Below are 19,645 nucleotides of genomic sequence, written 5' to 3'. Positions count from 1 at the left end.
TGTATTTGCCCGAACTCGGGTCACCCTTAGTGTACTGGGTCCATAAATAGTGCTAGCAGCACACAAACCACAAGCATACTGATGCATTTGTGAGTTCCATTATCAGCATCATAGTTGTTCCACAAGGCTTCCGTTTTAGCGTTCCATATGTTATCTTAATAAAGCGGAAGTAGATTGGGAACAAAATACAACGTTCAAGCATTGTTTTTGTTTTTCTTGTTGAAAGGGTCTATAGCATATTGTGTATTAGGTTTTGCCTGCAGAATGTTCTGGAAATGATATCGGAAGACACAGTGTTCTGGCCTCAGTATGAAGTGTTTCACATTTACAGTACATGCCACACAGTAACAGCCACTAAACAGCCAGAGATGGATGAAAACACACACACACATGCACACACACTCACACACATGCACACACACACACACACACACACACAAACACACACATAAACATACACACACTTCTGGTGTGCTTTTGAAAAAGTCAATGCTTTGTACCTCTCGCTGTTTAATGTGTTTTAAAGAGCACGTTGTCATTAGCTGGTACAGCGAACATCCTCGCAGTGTGCATGCTGGCGCGCAAGTGGGTGGGGTGAGGGAAAACGAGGTGTCCAGGAAGTGCTTATGTTTAGCACTTCAGCAACCACATTTCCAGCCGATGATTTGTTCCTTAATTTTTCACGGTGCAGAAGCACGCTAACTCTTTACGAGTGCATACAAGGATGTCGCCGTGATTTGCAGCCCTCTTATGACAAAGTAACATCAATTATTAAAAGCAAATGCCACAACAACAAGGGGGAAAATAAACTGATGCATTTGCTTAGAACATTCACTGCGCTGTCTTCCTGTTGAGCACGTGTGTATGCGTGTGCATGTGTGTGTGTGTGCATGTGCGTACACTGTGTTCTGCATGTTGCAATCTTGTCTCATCCAGTCACCTGCTCAAGCAAATCAAGAGTTTTTTTTTTTTTTTTTTTTGGTCAAGTCCTCTCCTTCCTCTCTCGTCTCGACTCACCCCAGCCACACACAGATATGAAGCTGCGTCATGGCGGCTGCTGGGTGCGTATGTCTGGAATTAAGGATTAAGGAGACGAAGGCCTGGGGTGAATGGAGAGGCGAAGAGAGTGGGGGAGGGGGGACCCTGTTACTGCTCTCTCCCTGGTTGGTGCTGACTACTGCTGACTCAAACAGTACGATGCCTTCCCTCAGAGCTGGGTCCCTTCCCAGTCTTTTAATATCTATGTCATTATAGTGTTTGCAGGGCTTTTTTTTTTGATACCGAAAGGTGGACTGAATTATAGATGAACTTTCTTATTTACCAGGCCCTGGCCTCCTGCATGTGTTTATGATTTTGCACACCCATGCTAAAGAAGAGAGAGAGAGAGAGAGAGAGAGAGAGAAAGAGAGAGAGAGAGAGAGAGAGAGAGAGAGAGAGAGAGAGAGAGAAGAAAAAGAGGGAGGGAGATGCACTCGTCTTTGAGGTTTTTAGGCAGCAAGGAGTGGAACTCCTGTCTCGACAATGACATAAATCTCTGAGGAGCCACAGAATGAAGCTGCATTATACCTACAGTCACCGTGCGTCCGCTCAAGACGGCACAAGCAGGTTGTCACATAATGCCTGATGTTTACTCTCTGTTACTTTAGTTTTGAAAACTAATGTGACAACAGGTCTTGTAACGCAGTCTGTTTAGTGCGAGGCTTTCATGAATATTGCATGGGTTTGGCTGTGACATTGCAGAGGTGCAGCAACATCAAGGAGCCATGGAAATCAAAGGTGCTCAAGTTTACCAGAGCCGAGGAATAGACACTAATGACTAAGGGATTCTCTTGCCACAAGTTTATGTGTGTCTGTGCATATATTGTGGGTGCCTGTGTGTGTGTGTGTGTGTGTGTGTGTGTGTGTGTGTGTGTGTGTGTGTGTGTGTGTGTGTGTCTGTGTGTGTTTGTGTGAAAGACAGAAAGAAAGAGAGAGCGTGCTTTTGGGGGTGACAGAGAGAGAGAGAGAGCATACTTGTGGAAGTGACAGAGAGAGAGCATATTTGAGGAAGTGACAGAGAGAGAGAGAGAATATTTGTGGAAGTGACAGTGAGAGAAAGAGAGAGAGAGCGCTTACTTGTGGAAGTGACAGAGAGGTGCTTTTAACACCATCCAACCCCTCAGACTGGGAGACAAGCTCTTGCAGATGGGTGTGGACGCTCACCTGGTAACCTGGATTACAGATTACCTGACCAAGCGACCACAGTTCGTCAGACTGAGAAACTGTCTCTCTGACACTGTGATCAGTAGCACCGGAGCGCCACAGGGAACTGTGCTCTCTCCAGTCCTGTTCAGCCTGTACACATCTGACTTCTGCTACAACACTGAGTCATGCCACATGCAGAAGTTTACTGACGATACTGCAATTGTGGGGTGTATCAGGAACGGGTAGGACGAGGAGTACAGGAGCCTGGTGGAGGACTTTGTGTAATGGTGCAAACTCAATCATCTTCAACTCAACACTTCAAAGACCAAGGAGATGGTGGTGGATTTCCGCAGGTCTAAGCCCACTCTGCTACCAGTCCCCATTGATGGGGTCAATGTGGAGGTGGTAAGCACCTACAAGTATCTGGGTCTCCACCTGGACAATAAACTGGACTGGTCAGCCAACACTGATGCACTCTACAAGAAAGGGCAGAGCAGGCTGTACTTCCTGAGGAGGCTGCGGTCCTTCAATGTGTGCAGCAAGCTCCTCAGGATGTTCTACCAGTCTGTTGTTGCCAGCGTCCTCTTCTATGCAGTGGTATGCTGGGGAGGAAGCACAAAGAAGAAGGATGCTGGGCGAATTGACAGGCTGGGAAAGCTGGCTCTGTAGTGGGAGCTGAACTGGAGTGCATCACTTCACTATCTGACAAAAGGACCCTGAACAAACTGATCAACATCTTGGACAATGAGTGTCACCCACTCCACAGCACTATTGTTAAGCAGAAGAGCCTGATCAGCTGGAGACTTCGCTCACTGTCTTGCACAACAGACAGACTGAGGAAATAATTTGTCCCCAGGTCCATTGTCATAGTCTGTCTGCCTCTTCACCCCCTCCATGTTTGGATACTGTCTGTCCACTAGCCACTTTTTACCACTGTCTTTCTGCCTCACTGTTTGCGTGCTATATTAGCACATTAGCACATATGCATAACCCCTCCCTCCATGCCACAGCCGAACTATGGCCACACTTATACCTTTTCTTAAAATAGTTATATATATAGATATATAGATAGATAGACTTATTCTTGCACTGTTGCACTTACTCATTTGCACTATCACCATGATCACTATCACCATTGTACTGTACTATCACCGTGACACTCACTCACACAGAGCACCTTAGCTTACCTTACTATGCACAGAGAATCACAGACTCAGTCCCTGCCTCAATCATTGCAAGCTATGTGGATACTGTTTTTAGAATTGATTTAGATTAACCCTTAGAACCCGATTGACGCAAAGTGCGTCAAAAAACACACCCTTTCTTCTCTGTTACATTGCTCCAGAACGGTTCATCGCAGCGAGATGAAACCTTTATTGCGCGACAGAGCAGAAGTGGGGCTTTCCAACGAGACTACACACTTGTCTGTACGATCAAGTATGAAAATTTAAAAAAATCATGAAATTAAATCAAATTGCATCATATTTACAGTCTATACTTCTCTGCATTCACCTGCACACACATTACTCTAGTTTGAATTACTCGCGAACCCGTGATCACATCGATATGGCAAGCATATCAGATGAAAGAGGGGGCACAGGGCTATCCATTGGTACCATGTTTATCGATCCTTCTGGCTTATAAAATCAGACGAAGTGACTGCAAAATAATAACGTCATGTACACAAACCAACGCTGCACACTCATTACTCTCGTTTGAATTACTCGCGGACCCGTGATCGCATAGATATGCCACGCATGTCAGATGAAAGAGGAGACTCAGAGCTATCATTTGATACCAAGTACATCCTTCTGGGTTATAAAACAGACGAAGTGACAGCAAAATAATAACTTCATATAGCTGGACTTACCCCACGTTTTTGTCTGTTCTTGTGGCAAAGCATGTTTATAATCCAATGCTATCATGTGTTTCTCTATGGCAAAGCATGTTCATATTCCGGTTTTGAGATCCTAGCAAATTCCTGCATGGCATCCAATTCAAGGCTCACATTGTATCCCAATTTGTTCAACAAATAAACACCTTTTTTGCCTTTACTTTGTTCATGGCAATGCAGTAAAGAGTTGAGAATTATTATGACTGCATACACACAGGCACGCAGGCTAACACGCAACCTCGGGTCAAGTCAGGTCAGATCAGTTCGTGTCACAGATATGGAGCGCACAAAAGTCATTTTTCATCACTAAATAAAAAATGGCATTTATTTCCGTAAATCACACAGCAAATATTTCTGTAAATTGCTCAGCCCCAGAGGATCCCTCCAACATGGCAATTATATTGCCCGATTCAGGACAGTCTGCCCTACACACAGATGAAATGCATGTAGAGCTGTGAGCTTGCTGTGGTGAGATACATGTCGAAATATAAGAATTTTTATAATACACTTTTTATATTTTAATTCTTTAAAAATAAAAATAAAATCAATGCTAGTATTAATACATGAAATGATGGCAGATCTGAATAGCCTAAACTCTCCTGAAAAAAACAATATACAATATATGTGTGTGGCACTTACAATGACCAGAATAAATCCTTATGAATAAAGGTAGTGAAAATGCCCTAAAAACAGCTTAGGGTTCTAAGGGTTAAGTGTTAGTTAGTATAATTTGTATTTTAGTATATTGATTGATTAATCACCACTATGTGGATACTGTTTTTAGAATTGATTTAGATTAAGTGTTAGTTAGTATAATTTGTATTTTAGTATATTTAGTATATTATTTATCTTCTACTGTCCTTATTGCTTAGTTGTGTTTTTATATTATATACTTTTAATAACTTTTTCTGCTGTTAGTGAATGTGTGTGTGTGTGTTGTCTGTATGCTACTGAGACCTTGAATTTCCCCTGGGGATCAATAAAGTATCTATCTATCTATCTATCTATCTATCTATCTATCTAGAAAGAGCATACTTGGCTTGTGGAAGTGAAAGAGAGGAGAGAGAGAGAGCATATTTGTGGAAGTGACAGAGTGTGAGAGAGAGAGAGATATTTTGATTTTGATTTATACTTTATTGCTATGCACAACAGCACACAACTTCAATCAATCAATAATGAATAAAATATTTAAAAAGCAGAAGCCCCAACACACAAAAATAAATGAGTAAATAAAAATAAAAACATCTACAGATGTTCAAAGTGCAACTTGTTATGTATGAGAAAAAGAGAGAGAGAGAGAGAGAGAGAGAGAGAGAGAGAGAGAGAGAGAGAGCATGCTTGTGGAAGTGACAGACTCTTTTTCTCCCCCTTCTCAGAGTAAAGTCAACCCGGTGAACGTGACCCCACCCATTCAAGCAGTGGACCAGGACCGAAACATCCAGCCTCCATCTCAGCGCCCCGGCATCCTCTACTCCATCCTCATCGGTATGCCCTCGTCTCTGCCTCTCCTCCCCTCTCCTCTTCTCTATCCCTCTTTCCTTGTGGAGTGGTGGTGGTCTCGTGGTTGGGGAACTGGGCTTTCAATTGGAAAACCACAAGGTTGTGTGAGTTTGCAAGGCATTTAACCCTTTGTTGTCTGTAGTAAGTTCACTGTAAGTTGCTATGGAGAAGCGTCTACTAAATGACAAGTCACTCTTTCAATGCATTTCTGTCCTTCCCTTTGTCTCTTACCACTTCCGCTCTTCCAGATTACCGCTACCACACTCACATGTGCCATCTCAGGGGTCCCCCAAAGTTAAAAGTTATGCCCCCAACCCCACCCCCAATAATGAAACGCTGTGGTCAGCGCCATTGAATTAGTACTGGCTGTGACCAGTGTTGCCATCTATTTCCAATGGGAATTAGAAATGTAAGCGAGCTGGAGCGCTTTATGATCCGCACCCACTCAACCCATTATGAAGATCCAGTTCGCCCCACCTTACCCCCCAAAATATGCGATAAACATCGACCCGAGCGGAACTTAGCCCGATCCGTAAATCTCTACTTTTAACAATAGGCTACGTAATGTAATTGCATCCATATCATGGAATAGCCATGATGTTTTCTTATTTTACAAGAACAGATGCTCAGGTTTGGGTTTACATCCCAAATTGATAAGAAGAGTGATTTGGCTATACAAGGCTCTATCTTCCAACTTCGAATTGCCTCCTATGTTAACCCAAAGTTGGCACCAGTGACCAAACCTCTTATTTGGACTGATCGGCGGTCATATTTTGTACCGCTTTGCGGTACATCTACTTTGCTGTATAGGTTGCTCTAAAGGCCTCATAGGTGCCAACATGAGTGTGGCCCACTCCGCTTTCAAGGTACGATTACATCACTTGCCATTGTTTTCAATACAAACCTGCACCCCTGCGTCAACCCTTTGCCGCTGCCACTGTGTCGATTGCGATTCAATTCTATTTTTGTCAGTGGCGCTCAATCAAATCCGTTGTTTATCCAATGCTTGTCAGTGAAAGACCTTGATGCTGACATGCGTGGTGCTTTAAACAAATCCACAATGATTCACTCCAAAACATATATCCACACACATATTCCTATTGCATAGGCAACAGCTGAGAGGAATTCTGACTGATGGAGATGCCTGGGCCAAGCCTCAGGATGCTAATTGGGACTTCGTTCAAACTGTCACAGCGTTGGCAGGCGTCGTGCTGCACCCTGTCGTTCCTGAGCGCACGCTGAAGGAACACATTACCGGGAGCAGTGTGTTATCGATGAACTTTGTGCCGAAGTGTAATGACCCTTCAAATGCTTCTAATCCCACATTTTCTGTCGAGAGCAGTGTTTTTGTCTGCATTAGCGGTACTTAAAAACCCCTCTATAAAAAACAAACTGCGCTGCATACTTGTAACTGCACTGCGAATGCAGCAAACTGTGATGCTCACATATTGCTTGTCCTTTTGTTTCTTCTTTAGGCAAGCCAGAGTCGTATGCTAAGTATTTCGCATTGAATCGAACCACGGCGGAGCTGTATCTTCTGCAGCCTATCAGCAGAGACCTCAACCACAAATTTGACCTGGTCATCAAGGTAATGGCAATCATTTTACCATCTGGAATGGTCTTGTAAGTGGAGTGTTTCAATCAGAGGGTGCGCGAGTGAGTGTGTGTGTCAGAGTGAGTGAAAATGAGTGTGAGAGAAATGGTGGTGATTGTGGGAGAAAAAGAGATAGATGAGACAGGGACATGAGAGAGGTAGTTAGAGAGAGAGAGAGAGAGAGAGAGAGAGAGAGAGAGAGAGAGAGAGAGAGAGAGAGAGAGAGAGAGAGAGAGAAGGACGGAAGGACAGAGCATGAAAATAGCGTCATCATAGCGATTAGGCCAGAAAGAAATTGGAGAGTCTGGGAGAAAGAGGGAAAGTGAAATAGAAAGAAAGAGAGAGAGAGAGAGAGAGCGCAAATAGTAAGAGAGACCGATAGATTGAGTTAAAGGGACACCAGGCAACGTTTTCGTGTTAATTAATCATCTTTGTAAGTAGGTATATGGTTAAATGACTTACTACGGGGCGAATGAAGGCTCTCTCGCCCGCCCCTACTGCCTGTAGGAAGAATATCCCACTTGCAAGTTCGGTGTATCCTACCCGCCGACCGAAGCAGGATCAGTTTACAGCACAGAGGCAGGCTAACGAAACGCTAGAGATTGTTGCAAATGTGTGTATAATGGCAGAGCCGGCGAAGAAGCAGCGAAAACCCTTGACGGAAGACGCAAAGAAAAGGAAAAGAGCTTCAGACCGAGCGAGGGGGAGTTTCGTAGAGAAATAGCATCAGGCTTGCCTGGTGTCCCTTTAAAGAATGTGAGAATGAGGGAGTGAGAGAGAAAGTAGAAGACCCATGTGTGTGAGAGGGTGAGTGTGAGTTAAAAAGAGAGAAAGAGATTGAGCTCAAAGCAGAGAGAGAGCAAGCGTGAGAAAGAAAGAGAGAGAGAGAGAGAGAGAAATAGAGAACAGCATGAGAGAGAAGTATAGATTTTGCCTGCAGCTACACCTACTGTGCCCAGTTGGGTCCTGCGGCAGTAACACCACGGCAGAACAGGACGGGTGTCTCCCAGCGAGCTTCAAAGGGGCCCCCGTCTGATGATCCATGAAGAACATTTGCCACGCTGCCGGCTCTCTCGCGCCATACCAACCGCCAACCCCAGCCAATGAGTCACTCCGCTTCCTACAGCTTCCTGGTTGTCCATCAAGGAGAGAGAGAGAGAGAGAGAGAGAGAGAGAGAGAGAGAGAGAGAGAGAGAGAGAGAGAGAGAGAGAGAGGGTGTGGGAGAGGAGGAGGAAGCTGTGACTTTCACACTGAAGATCGATATAGTGGCTCGGATCCAGACAGCGTGGTGTTTGGAACACAGCATCAAGCAGAAGGGTCTTATTACAGAAGCGACCAATGATGTATAGGCCACTCACTCTTCTGTGTGTCTCATAAGTCAGCTCAATGCACTATCTAATGTTCTACGTTGCTTTAAGTGGCAGAAGATTTGAAGTACAATGCCACAGTCACAGATAATACACAGGATATTGAACTAGACAATGCACAGGCCATCAATAAGGACATTTGATAAACTTTTTACGCAGTCTTATTTTAAGGCATACAGTACAAATGATGGTAGAATGATGGCACTTGAAATGACTAAAAAATGCTGCTGTAAAGATATGGCCCATGTCTGTGGTGTATGGCGGTAAGAATCCGCTGCGGCTGTTCATTGGGCACGTTACATTATGCGGAATGGCTCTTCACGGCGCTGGAACGCAGGGCTTTTACAGCAGGCTCAGCGGCTCCATGGACACCATCACCGCACGAGTGATTTTCCCCTTCGGTGGCGGGAGCGGGAGACGGCGAGAGAGAGGAAGGGGAAGGTGTGGGTGAGATGGCGGGTCTGCCTCTCTCCCGTCCCCTATCCTGGTCCCCCCCCCCCTCCCCCCTCCCCCCCCCCCCCCTCTCTCCATCTTAGTGACTGTCACGCTGCTGAGCCCCTAGGTGGCACATATTGGACAGATTCTTCTCTGACAAGCAGGCTGGGTGGTGGGGGACGCAGACACCGATGTGACTGAATGGTGGCATGGGGGGCGGGGGGGAGGGGCAGACACCGATGTGACTGAATGGTGGCATGGGGGGCGGGGGGGTGGGGGGGGGGAGGGGGAGGGTCAGACACGCAGACACACACAGCATACTACTGCAGCGCAAGAAGTGGCAGTTCAACAGTGGCATCAAGGGCAAAGACTGAATGCACACACACACTCACTCACTCACTCACACACACACACACACACACACACACACACACACACACACACTAACTCACACACACACACACACACACACACACACACACACACACACACACACACACACACACACACACATACACACACACACACACGCGCTCACTCACTCACTCACACACACACACACACACACACACACACACACACACACACACACACACACTCACTCACACACACACACACACACTCTCTCACACACACACACACACACACGCGCTCACTCACTCACACACACACACACACACACACACACACACTCACTCACTCACTCATCACTTAAACACACACACAAACACAAACACACACTCACACACACATAATCATATACACACACACACACTCACGCACACACGCACGCACGCACGCACGCACACACACACACACGTAACCCAAGAAGTGATTGTGGTACAGATAGGTGGATATTGAATGGTGGTACAAATAAAGTGTAGGCAAATAAACAAACACATAAACATACACACATACATATACGTCATTTGCACATACACAAATACACAGCCAGACTGACACACACACACACACACACACACACACACACACACACACACAGACACCATCAGAATAGCCTGTGCCCCCATTAGTCAGTGTTGCTAATTGCAGTTCTAAAACAGCAAAGGCATCCCTGAGCATCTCTCTCCACTCAGTATGCAACGGTTGTGAGGGGGAATGTTTCCTTTTTCATTCCTCCGAGATTTCCGACAGCTTTAGACACTGACTTGCCCCTCTGCCCAAAATCCCAGCTATTACGCTAATTTGTTTTTAATTCGCCGAGAAAACTTTTCGCCAGCTCAGAGCAAGTTTCACTGCCACTGACCCTTGAAGGGGACCAATTCCACCACCAGAGGGGCCCCATCTGTCATCAAAACACCATGAGGCTTTAATTGAGCTACACATTATCGTCATCTGAACTCTTTATCAGATGCGGGTTCCCCCCCCTCCCCCTCGTAAACCCAAGACAACAACTTCCTCCCCTCGTCTACGCCGAGGGAGAAGAGGGCGAAGAGAGCGGAGCGCCCAAAAACACAATCCAAACTCTCCTGGAGCGAAGCAAAGAGCGGCCCTCAGATCCCCTCGGTGCCGAAGCACATGAGAGGACCTCGAGAGACAGATCTGAGGGAGCGAGAGGAGGCGGGAGGAGGAGGCGGCGGGAGACGGGCAGCACTCCAGGCCTGGCCTTTGGGAAGACCGGCGTGAGGAAGACTCTCTCTCTCGCGCGCGCTTTTGCTCTCGCTCTTGCTCTTGCTCTCGCGCTGCTTTCCTATCAGGTTTGCGCAGCACTTGCCGAGGTGAGCTCAGTCCCATTGTGACAGCGGCTTGTCAAGTTGTCAGACCTGTCGGCAGGGCAAAGGTAGACTTGGGGAGAGAGAGAAAGAGAGAGAGAGAGAGAGAGAGAGAGAGAGAGAGAGAGAGAGAGAGAGAGAGAGAGAGAGAGAGAGAGAGATCGCAGAAAGGAAAAGGAAACAAACCAGGCTTCTACAGGAGTTCATCTCGGTTCTCTCTTGCTCTCTCTCTCTCCCTCTCTCCTGCACTCACTCAGTTCTCTCTTCCTCTCTCTCTTCCTCTCTCTCTTCCTCTCTCTGTCCTGTAGTCTCTCTCACTATCTCTACCTCTCCCTCAGTCTCACTCTCTTTCAAACTGTGCTGTTCATTGTTTGCTGTTGTTTTTTTTATTTAGATAATTTAATCGTTTTCCATTTTGTGACACCATGCATTTCTTTTTTTCAGTAGATCTGTTGGTATCATACATCTTTTGATGTTGGTGTTTGAATGCGTGTAAGGTTGAGATTTTCTGAGGCTCTTTATGACGCAAGACACGTTGCATTTGAGATAAAAAAAAAACAATGTGGTTTGCAAAAAAAAAATAGTAAGCAAGACCAGTAAGACGAGACACAGCATCACAACGGGAGCGCTTCAGTTCGGTGGGCTCTGTAATCCATTCCATAGCGTCCCTTAGCGCTTGTAAAAAGTGGTGACGCTCATCCTTCATTGCACTTGAATGCCTAGCTCCACTCTAATCTTCATACTAGTTACTTTTTTCCCCCTCGGTTTAGCAAGGACACGTCCCTGGAGACAGGGAAGTTAATTACTTCAGATACAGGCTGCTGGGAGAAATTGGGCCTTCACTGCATTAGATTAGGATTGGGATCAAGATATTTGGGGTGGAGGGGTGGGGAAGTGTGGCACTTATGACCTAAAAAGCTGCATCACCTTCCGCACTGCAGATTAAGTTGAGCAGCTGTAATGCCCTAGGAAAGCCAGTGTATTATTACCATCTTGAACAAGTCCAGTATGATTCTTTAGACCGCTTGAGAGAGTTACTATCGTTACTTTGGAACGTTGCCCATTTTAAGATATTTGGTGGACTAGCGTGTGTATGCTTGTCGTAGCAAGGTTTCTAAAGTGTTGTTGAGAGAGGAAGGCAGTTCTTTTGGAGCTTTAGTGCCACAGGAGTATATACTTTATATGTGCTTTAAGTAGCTTGCAACGAGAATGTGTAACTGTAAATCAGAATCAGAAAGTGTTTTGTTTTTTCCATTGTCATGAGTACTTGCCAAACAGCTTTTGACTTTGCAAGAGGGTTATAACGATGCAGTATTAATTCTCTGCATGAATGGAATTGATTTTGATGAAGACAGTGAAACGCTCACAGCTTGGTTCTTATTAATCTTTTGCAGAGTTATCTTTTTTTCACCCTGCAGTACACCTGTCAGGATTCAATTTAAACCCAAAGACAAGAAAAGGAAGAATGGAAAAGGAAAGGAACTCCATAGGGCACTGCAAGCGTGTGGTTTTGGAGAGAGGTGGAAATAGATGGTGCCACTCATATTTACACTTTCACATTCAGGTTGTAACATCTCACATGGGAAATAGGCTGTCAGTAGCACAAAGGGCTTTTTTTTGTGCTGAGTCATTGTAAGAGAGGAATGCATGGAACTGCCATTAACTAACTGTACTCTCCCCTTGTACTTTGTACTGAATACAGCTGATGTGAGTGTAAGTTCATGGACGAAGTGCTTTTTTTTAATCATGCTAGGGCTTTCATCTGTGAAGTATAAAGTGATGACATACTGGTCAGAGAAAGTCTCATTCAGTCTCTCATGGCCATAAAGTTGTGACCCAAATATAATTCAATGTAAACATAGGGCCATTCTATGTCCCTGCATTCATAGCATGTTTGTGTATGTCAGTTTAAGTCAGGCAATGTGTAGATCAGGACCAGAGATATGTGTTGTGTGTGCTATCACCTGATCTGTAATATGGCTGTTCACAAAATTCTGGTGGAATTGCAACTTAACTGAATAGTATTTGCTGTTGCACCCAATATTCGCCCCGATAATCTTAAAATCCTATATAAGGCATTCTCAAATGAGAATCAGATTTTATGATGCATTCCTCTCCAAGGATGCCCACTATGAAGAGAATGTTACTTAAGTTGTTATCTGTGTCAAAAGAGTGGTTGAGCAATTACTATTTAATTCAAGATGTTTTTGTCATTTCTGAACGCTCATTGATATGTCCAGCATCTTGCACAGTGAAAACAAAATTGGGTGCATTATTGTGTATGGTCCATTTGCACTGTGGTTCACCTGTCAGTCCATTTGTAAGACACTTTGGATAAATGTGTCAGCTAATTAAATACATGTAAATGTACATTCATGGGTAGAAAACCAACTACACTATTGGCAAAGTTTGATTTTCTAAGTCAACCTGTGCATTCCATTGGTAGTCCATTGGTAGTATATTGAAAAACAGTGACCTCTCTTTAGTCACACAGCTAATTGCTTTGCTGATTGTCACATTGTTTGCCAATTCACAAGGCCTGACATACATTTTTTATTGGCGGAAGGCAAACTTTGTGAATGAGTAATGAATTAGGTTCTGCGTTTTTTGTTTTGAACTGACAGCAGTCAAAAGCAAACAGGTGGCCAAGAGGGAACGATGTATTGGCTCAATGCCATCTTACAGCTCACCAAACAAGTTAAGGACCATAGAATCTGTTTAGTACAGTTAACTGAAATTTGACATCCATTCACAGCTAGGTCTCCAGAGTTTCAGAGTGTATTGCCATCAGTGTGTGAATACCCTAGTGTAAGCCAAAACATGTCACAGTAAATACAATATAAACCCATTGTAACTTTCAGGACATAATTTTTAGCTTGCACAAAGACTCTCTATTTTCATAGTGGTGTAAGATTTCAGTCAAGTAAAGATAGTTCTATTATATCCTTATTGTATTCTGTGGGTATAGTTTACATTTACCTTTATTCATTTAGCAGACAGTTTTCATCCAAAGTGACTAACATATGTCAATTATATTACAAGGGATTACATTGTCCCCAGACAAAAACCCACTCAGGGTTAAGTGCCTTACTCAAGGGCACAACGGTGGAAGCCAGGAATTGAACCCACAGCTTTTTAGGCTACTAGCCCAGCTCCTTAACTACTAGGCTACCACCGCCCAGTGTGAACAGTGTGACACACCAAGTATCAGTATCAACAGTAGTATGTTTAATAATGGCAGGCTTTCTCAACTTTACTGAACATAGGCATACAGTACTTATAAGTTTGAATCGTTTTCATTTAGGACTAAACGCTCATAAACGGCTCAGCTTGGAATAAGCTACAGTATAGCGACCAAATCAGAGTTTGTGAGGGAAACTTAGGTTTAGTTTTTAACTGCGGGTAACTGAATAAAGCTGCAACTCCTCAGACTGTATCTTATGTCCGTCTACTCTGTTGCGCACAACCTGCTGCAGCAGAAATGAAAGGCGTTAGCCCCGAAGGTTTTAATAACTTATTATGATGACCTGTCTGGAACTGAAGCACGAATGGTTAGCATATTTCTAGGTAATAATACCTAGATAGGGCTGAGCTCCGCTCTGTTAAGGTTAAATGGCGGATCATTCACGAGAGGATTTTGAGATGCACAGATTCCCAAATTAACTCATATCCACAGATTTTGTTAGAGTGGTGAAATACATTCACACCGCTGACATTATATTGAGGAAAAAGTATAGCTAACCAAGCTCAAGTAGGCTTGCTCAGTGTAGCCAGACGGACCTTACGTAGGCCTATATTAGGACTTTAAAAAATATTTTTCACTTATCGGCTAATAATATATCGGCCGCCGATATATCGTGCATCCCTAGTTCGAAAGTGCCTTGGCTGTAAAGGAAACTATTTGGAATGAATATTTAAAGTAGGGCACATTCTATTTCAGTTTAGGGCACATTCATAAAAAAACATGGTCTGGTCAAGAACGTGTCAGCCCAAAGTCATAGCAAAGACGACACCAGCCTATGATTGTATAACCAGATCACAAGAATTAGACACACTGTTAGCTCCTTGTGCAGTTCCTTCAAGATGTCTGAAAGATCCCTGCTTATGTTTAATTCATCCTCTTTAACCTCTCAACTCTCTCTCTTCTCTCAACTCTCTCTTCTCTCTCTCTTCTCTCTCTCTCTCTTGCTCTCTCTCTCTCTCTCCCTCCTTCTCACAGGCTGAGCAGGACAATGGACACCCGCTACCAGCCTTCGCTAATTTACACATTGAGGTGCTTGATGAGAATAATCAGGCGCCCTACTTCCAGAGGCCCGTGTACCATGGCTTTATCAGCGAATCAGCAACCGTGGGCACCACCGTCTCCGACAACGCCAATCTCACAGCCCCGCTTGCCATCGTCGCCCTCGATAATGACATGGAAAAGGTAGGAACGGACAGCCTTTCTTTCTTTCTTTCGTCCTCATCTTTTCTCGTTTCTTTTTTTTCTTTTTCATGAGTTTCATTTGCACTCAGAAGATGACATCACATAAAGGAGGAGCATGATTGGATGATAATGAAAGATTCATGTAATAGAGCTGTGACAGTTGGAGAGCATGGAGAAACCAGTGTGTGGATGTGTGAATAGTCATCTCTTCCATACTGGCAGATTTTAATCGCTCATATTTGACAATGGTGCAGCTTTCCCTTGTGTGAGAGATTGCAGAAAAATACCATGTACTAAAACCTGTAGTTATTGCTAGTAGTCTCAAGAAACATTTCCAGAATTCAGAATTCAGAATTTCTTTTACCCAATGCATTTCTTCTGACGATGTTTCTGCAAGACAAAGGGAATCAGCCATTCAGTGAGTGTAACAATAATTCTGTCAGACTGTCACATCCCTGTCCAATCTACATAACCTCATTACTGAAGCAAACGATCACTGACACAACCATCAAGGCCTGTGAATGCTGAACTCAATCAGATGACCTTGAACAGACAATAATAGCTTTGCCCAAACAATCAGGCAGCATCTGCGTGAAGTCTTGATTAGTTTATCTATCATTATGGACATTTTGTTTTGTTTTGTTTCTTAATTATGTTTTTTTTTATTTGATCTTACTGCGAAATTGCGTTATTGCATTACAGCTTTGCCAGGCGCTGCAGCGTAGCCACCAAATCAGTCACTGAGCAAGTCAGCATTTAAGAGAATAATCCACCATAACAAGCCATATGTTTTCTCTCCTGACTTCAGCTCACGGTTAATGCTACGCCTGTAGGTATTCAGAGGGAAGTGTGTAATTTGAAGTGAAGTGCTTGTTTTTGTTTCACTCTTTCTTTCCTTCTTTCTCTTTCTCTCTCTCTCTCTCTCTATTTTTCCCCTTCCTTGCTTGTCCTTATGCTGCTGTGCTGATTCTTTTCAATTATTCGATTTGTTTTGTTTCTTTAGCATGGTTTCCAGGCTTTGCTTACTTATTTCTGTGTGTGTGTGTGTGTGTGTGTGTGTGTGTGTGTGTGTGTGTGTGTGTGTGTATGTGTGTGTGTGCGTATGCGTGTGCGTGTGCGTGTGCATGTGCGTGTGCGTGTGCGTGTGCGTGTGTGTGTGTGTGTGTGTGTGTGTGTGTGTGTGTGTGTGTGCGTGCGTGCATGTGTGTTCTTGTAGCCTAGTGGGTATGGCTTTGAAGTGTTGAGGTGTTTTTTTTCAGCTTTTCATTTCTTGAGAACACAGGGGGTTGGGGCAGTAAAACTGTGAAATCCTCCCAGTTTCACTTTGGTCCTCAATTAAGGATTAACTTCTGCACTCAGATTAATTGTTGCATCAGCCAGAGAATGTATTCATATATAAGTGCTTACTACTCAGTCCAACTCAGCCATCTATAGACTGACCAAAGAGACATACAGTAAACAAAAACAAACAAACATATAAATTTGATGGCATTAAAATCTAACAAAACCTTCAAGAGTAAAAGTAACCAAGATGCTACTGGTTACCTGTTCACTGACGATTATTTCCCCCAAAATCAGTGTACATCCTGTTCCTCCATGTCAAGCCAAACCACCATATCCTGTCTTGAATGTTGATGGTTATAGCTAAACGTTTTCCTCCGTTAGACATTTCAAGTGCTGTACATTTTGTGTTTTACACAACACAAAGCCTCTGAAAGCCAGGGGTGGGGGGTGGGGGACAAGAGTTAAATGTTTCAGAGTGACATCAAATAAGTGGGTTGTTCAATATCTACGTATTAGAGGTTCCTTTAGGAGGGCAAAAGGACCTCTTTACTACTATGGAAATGAATGGCACCTAGTCCTCTCTGATCACAGTAATTCTGCTGGAGAACTCTTTTCAGTGCCTTACTGTCTAGAAGCCCTTTTATGGGTGACTGCGTTCCCCGAGGATAAGATATTGTCAGAATCACTTTGTGTCCTTATAATAGCCTATTGTCAACAGCATACAGACAGTCATAAACATTCATTGTGGGTGTGATGGAGCAACGTTATCTGTCGGCCTGGGATTGACATGCCAACCTGCTGTTACAAGTCGCTTTGAATAAAAACGTACCGGTCACATTTACTATCCTTTACCATGGCATGTTCTTCGTCTGTGTTCTGCTTTTGTTAAACTCTTCTACAAAGTGCTGCAACTTGAACATGAGTTTGGATTCCCTCCTTTCCTGTCTTACCTGTTCATGTTATTTTATTTCCCTCCTGCCTTGTTCATGTTGACAGTGACGTGTCCTTTTTGCCTCCTGTTTGCCCGTTAGACCAGGGACCCCATGGTGCAGATCTCTCTGGGCAGCTACGGCAGCATCTTCGCGGTGACCCCGCAGGGGATTGCCCGCCACCTGACGCTGCTCAAGCCCGTGGACCGTGAAGAGCAGCAGAGCTACGTGTTCTCGGTGAGTCGCCCGTCACTTTTCACCGCACACCTGACCCTGTCCCCTGCCCTCAAACACCATCCATCTCACTCCCTTCCCGCCCTCTATCTCTCTCTCCCTCTCTCACTCCCTCTCGCCCTCTATCTCTCTCTCCCTCTCTCACTCCATCGATCTCATATTCTGTGTTGTATCTTTCACTCGAATAGAGGTAAACACACACACACACAAACACACTCACACACACACACAGACTCAAATGTATACTCTTGATGAGACTGGAGATGCATGCTTCTATTGTTGCACTTCCAATAAATTCAGCAATAGTATACGCTTAAGAGTGTGTCTTCCTCCCTTATCATAGTTTTTATTTTTCTTATTTCGCACCCTAAGATGAGTTCAATTTGGGTTGAGTGCGCTCTGCGCTTTGTTAGTCTCTTTTATTTCCCATCTTTCTTACTTCTACATTCTATATTGTTGTTGCGGAGCCACCTTCCAGAGGCTTTTGGATTTGTATAAAAGTTTCTAATAATACTGCATTCATTCCCATGCTCATGTATGTCACATTTCACTATAGTTTGTCTCTTGCTGTGCTGCATATTGTAATGCTTAGGAGAGTCAAGCAAGAGCTTAATTTCTGTTGAAACACAATCACAATGCAGTGCATGAGTATAAACTACTTTTGCACAATGAGTGCTTCAGCAGAGACAGTGATATGTGTTTGCCTGTGAGATGATGTATTGCGAGGGCTTTGGAGGTATAATGCCACTGATACACCCACATCTGGAATGCACACCCATGGCGGCTGGAAGTTGTTGTCCCACCTGTGTCAGGTTGAGTTTAAATAATCTGCCTGGGTTGTTCCCGTACATTTCTGCCTTGTTATCACCACCAAAACAGAACTCACCATGTCTCTCCCACAGTGCTTTTCTTTCTTTCTTTCTTTCTTTCTTTCTTTCTTTCTTTCCTTCTTTCTTTCTGCCTTCTTTCTTTTGTCATGTCTATTTCTTTTTCCCCCTTTCTCTCTATTGACTCAATTGTAAATGTCCTTAATAGAATATTGACTGTAGCTCTCTGTCTCTCTCAAAGCAACATTACTGTAGCCATTTCAAGGAGAGCACAGTTTTACGTCCAAATAAGTACAATTTATCTTGAAGTAATGGCAGCATCTACGGCAGGGAGTTTCACAGGGCAGGTTCATCACAGGACATGTGGCTTCTCTGGTGATGTTATTGGTTCAACTACTGTGATTTACCTTTTGATTAACCTCTTTAGCTTTAGTTTGTGTCTCGTTCAGCAGCCCTATTTTGAGAGGCCTCTTCCAACACCTTTCAGGTGTAAAGTTACCTGACAGATCTTGACACCAGCACCACACGTAGACGTGAATCACAGAAAAAATGTCCTACTGCAAACTCGGCGAACAGGAAATTATTCCCCTGGCAGCGGCGGTGGCAGTGCTGCCTATCTCCGAGTGCCAAATTTGACGCTTTCTGGGTGAAGTGCATACCATAGCATTGTGACAACAACGCTGCACGTCGTGCGTCTGAATCATTTCTGGTATTGTGCATCATAATGATGGAGTGTATTACATACAGTAGCAGGCCCTACACTTAACAGGCACGGGGACAGAACAATGGCGTCTGTGGTTGGCAGAATAATACCTTATTATGGCCCATACAAAAGACTGCCAGTTTTATACCCCTTGTTTTATTTCTTGGCAGCAGCCATCTTTTTGCGGTAATATGAGATGTGTGTGTGTAAGGATTTGGAGAGAGAGTGTGTGTATGAGTTGTTTATGTCTTCTTCCTATTGTCATGTAAGTTTGTATATGTTAGTGTCTGAGTTTATGTATGAGTTTGAAAGTCCTTGTGTTTGCATTTTATGAGCAATAAACAATCGCAAGCCAAGGCCTTTGTATTGATTTAAGACTAAAAGCAATCAGATTGAGGAGATGGTTTGAAAAATGAAACTGGCTTTAAGATGAATGGGACCTTCATGGTGTAATGTGATACACTGTAGCGTCTTTATTATCCGAGTCCGTCATCCGTGACTCAGTTACTAGTCTTTAAAGCCGCTTTAAATGAA

At 44.0% G+C, this 19,645-nt stretch overlaps 1 protein-coding gene across 1 annotated transcript in view; it reads left to right on the top strand.

Annotated features, from left to right (window-relative positions):
• The window catches only part of pcdh15b (protocadherin-related 15b), a 194,881-nt gene that overhangs the window by 65,024 nt on the left and 110,212 nt on the right, over nucleotides 1-19,645 (top strand). The window contains exons 9-12 of the mRNA XM_076298738.1: nucleotides 5,455-5,563; nucleotides 7,054-7,166; nucleotides 14,928-15,134; nucleotides 17,450-17,584. Of these exons, the coding sequence (XP_076154853.1) occupies nucleotides 5,455-5,563; nucleotides 7,054-7,166; nucleotides 14,928-15,134; nucleotides 17,450-17,584 (564 nt within the window). The remainder of the gene's footprint in view (nucleotides 1-5,454; nucleotides 5,564-7,053; nucleotides 7,167-14,927; nucleotides 15,135-17,449; nucleotides 17,585-19,645) is intronic.

The sequence above is a fragment of the Alosa pseudoharengus genome, unplaced genomic scaffold (genome assembly GCF_046254945.1).
Source record: "Alosa pseudoharengus isolate Yale_2024_CS ecotype anadromous, Long Island Sound unplaced genomic scaffold, YU_APseudo_1.1 YU_APseudo_1.1_scf_21, whole genome shotgun sequence".
Lineage (NCBI taxonomy): Eukaryota > Metazoa > Chordata > Actinopteri > Clupeiformes > Clupeidae > Alosa > Alosa pseudoharengus.
This window is presented reverse-complemented; position numbering and strand designations above follow the sequence as displayed.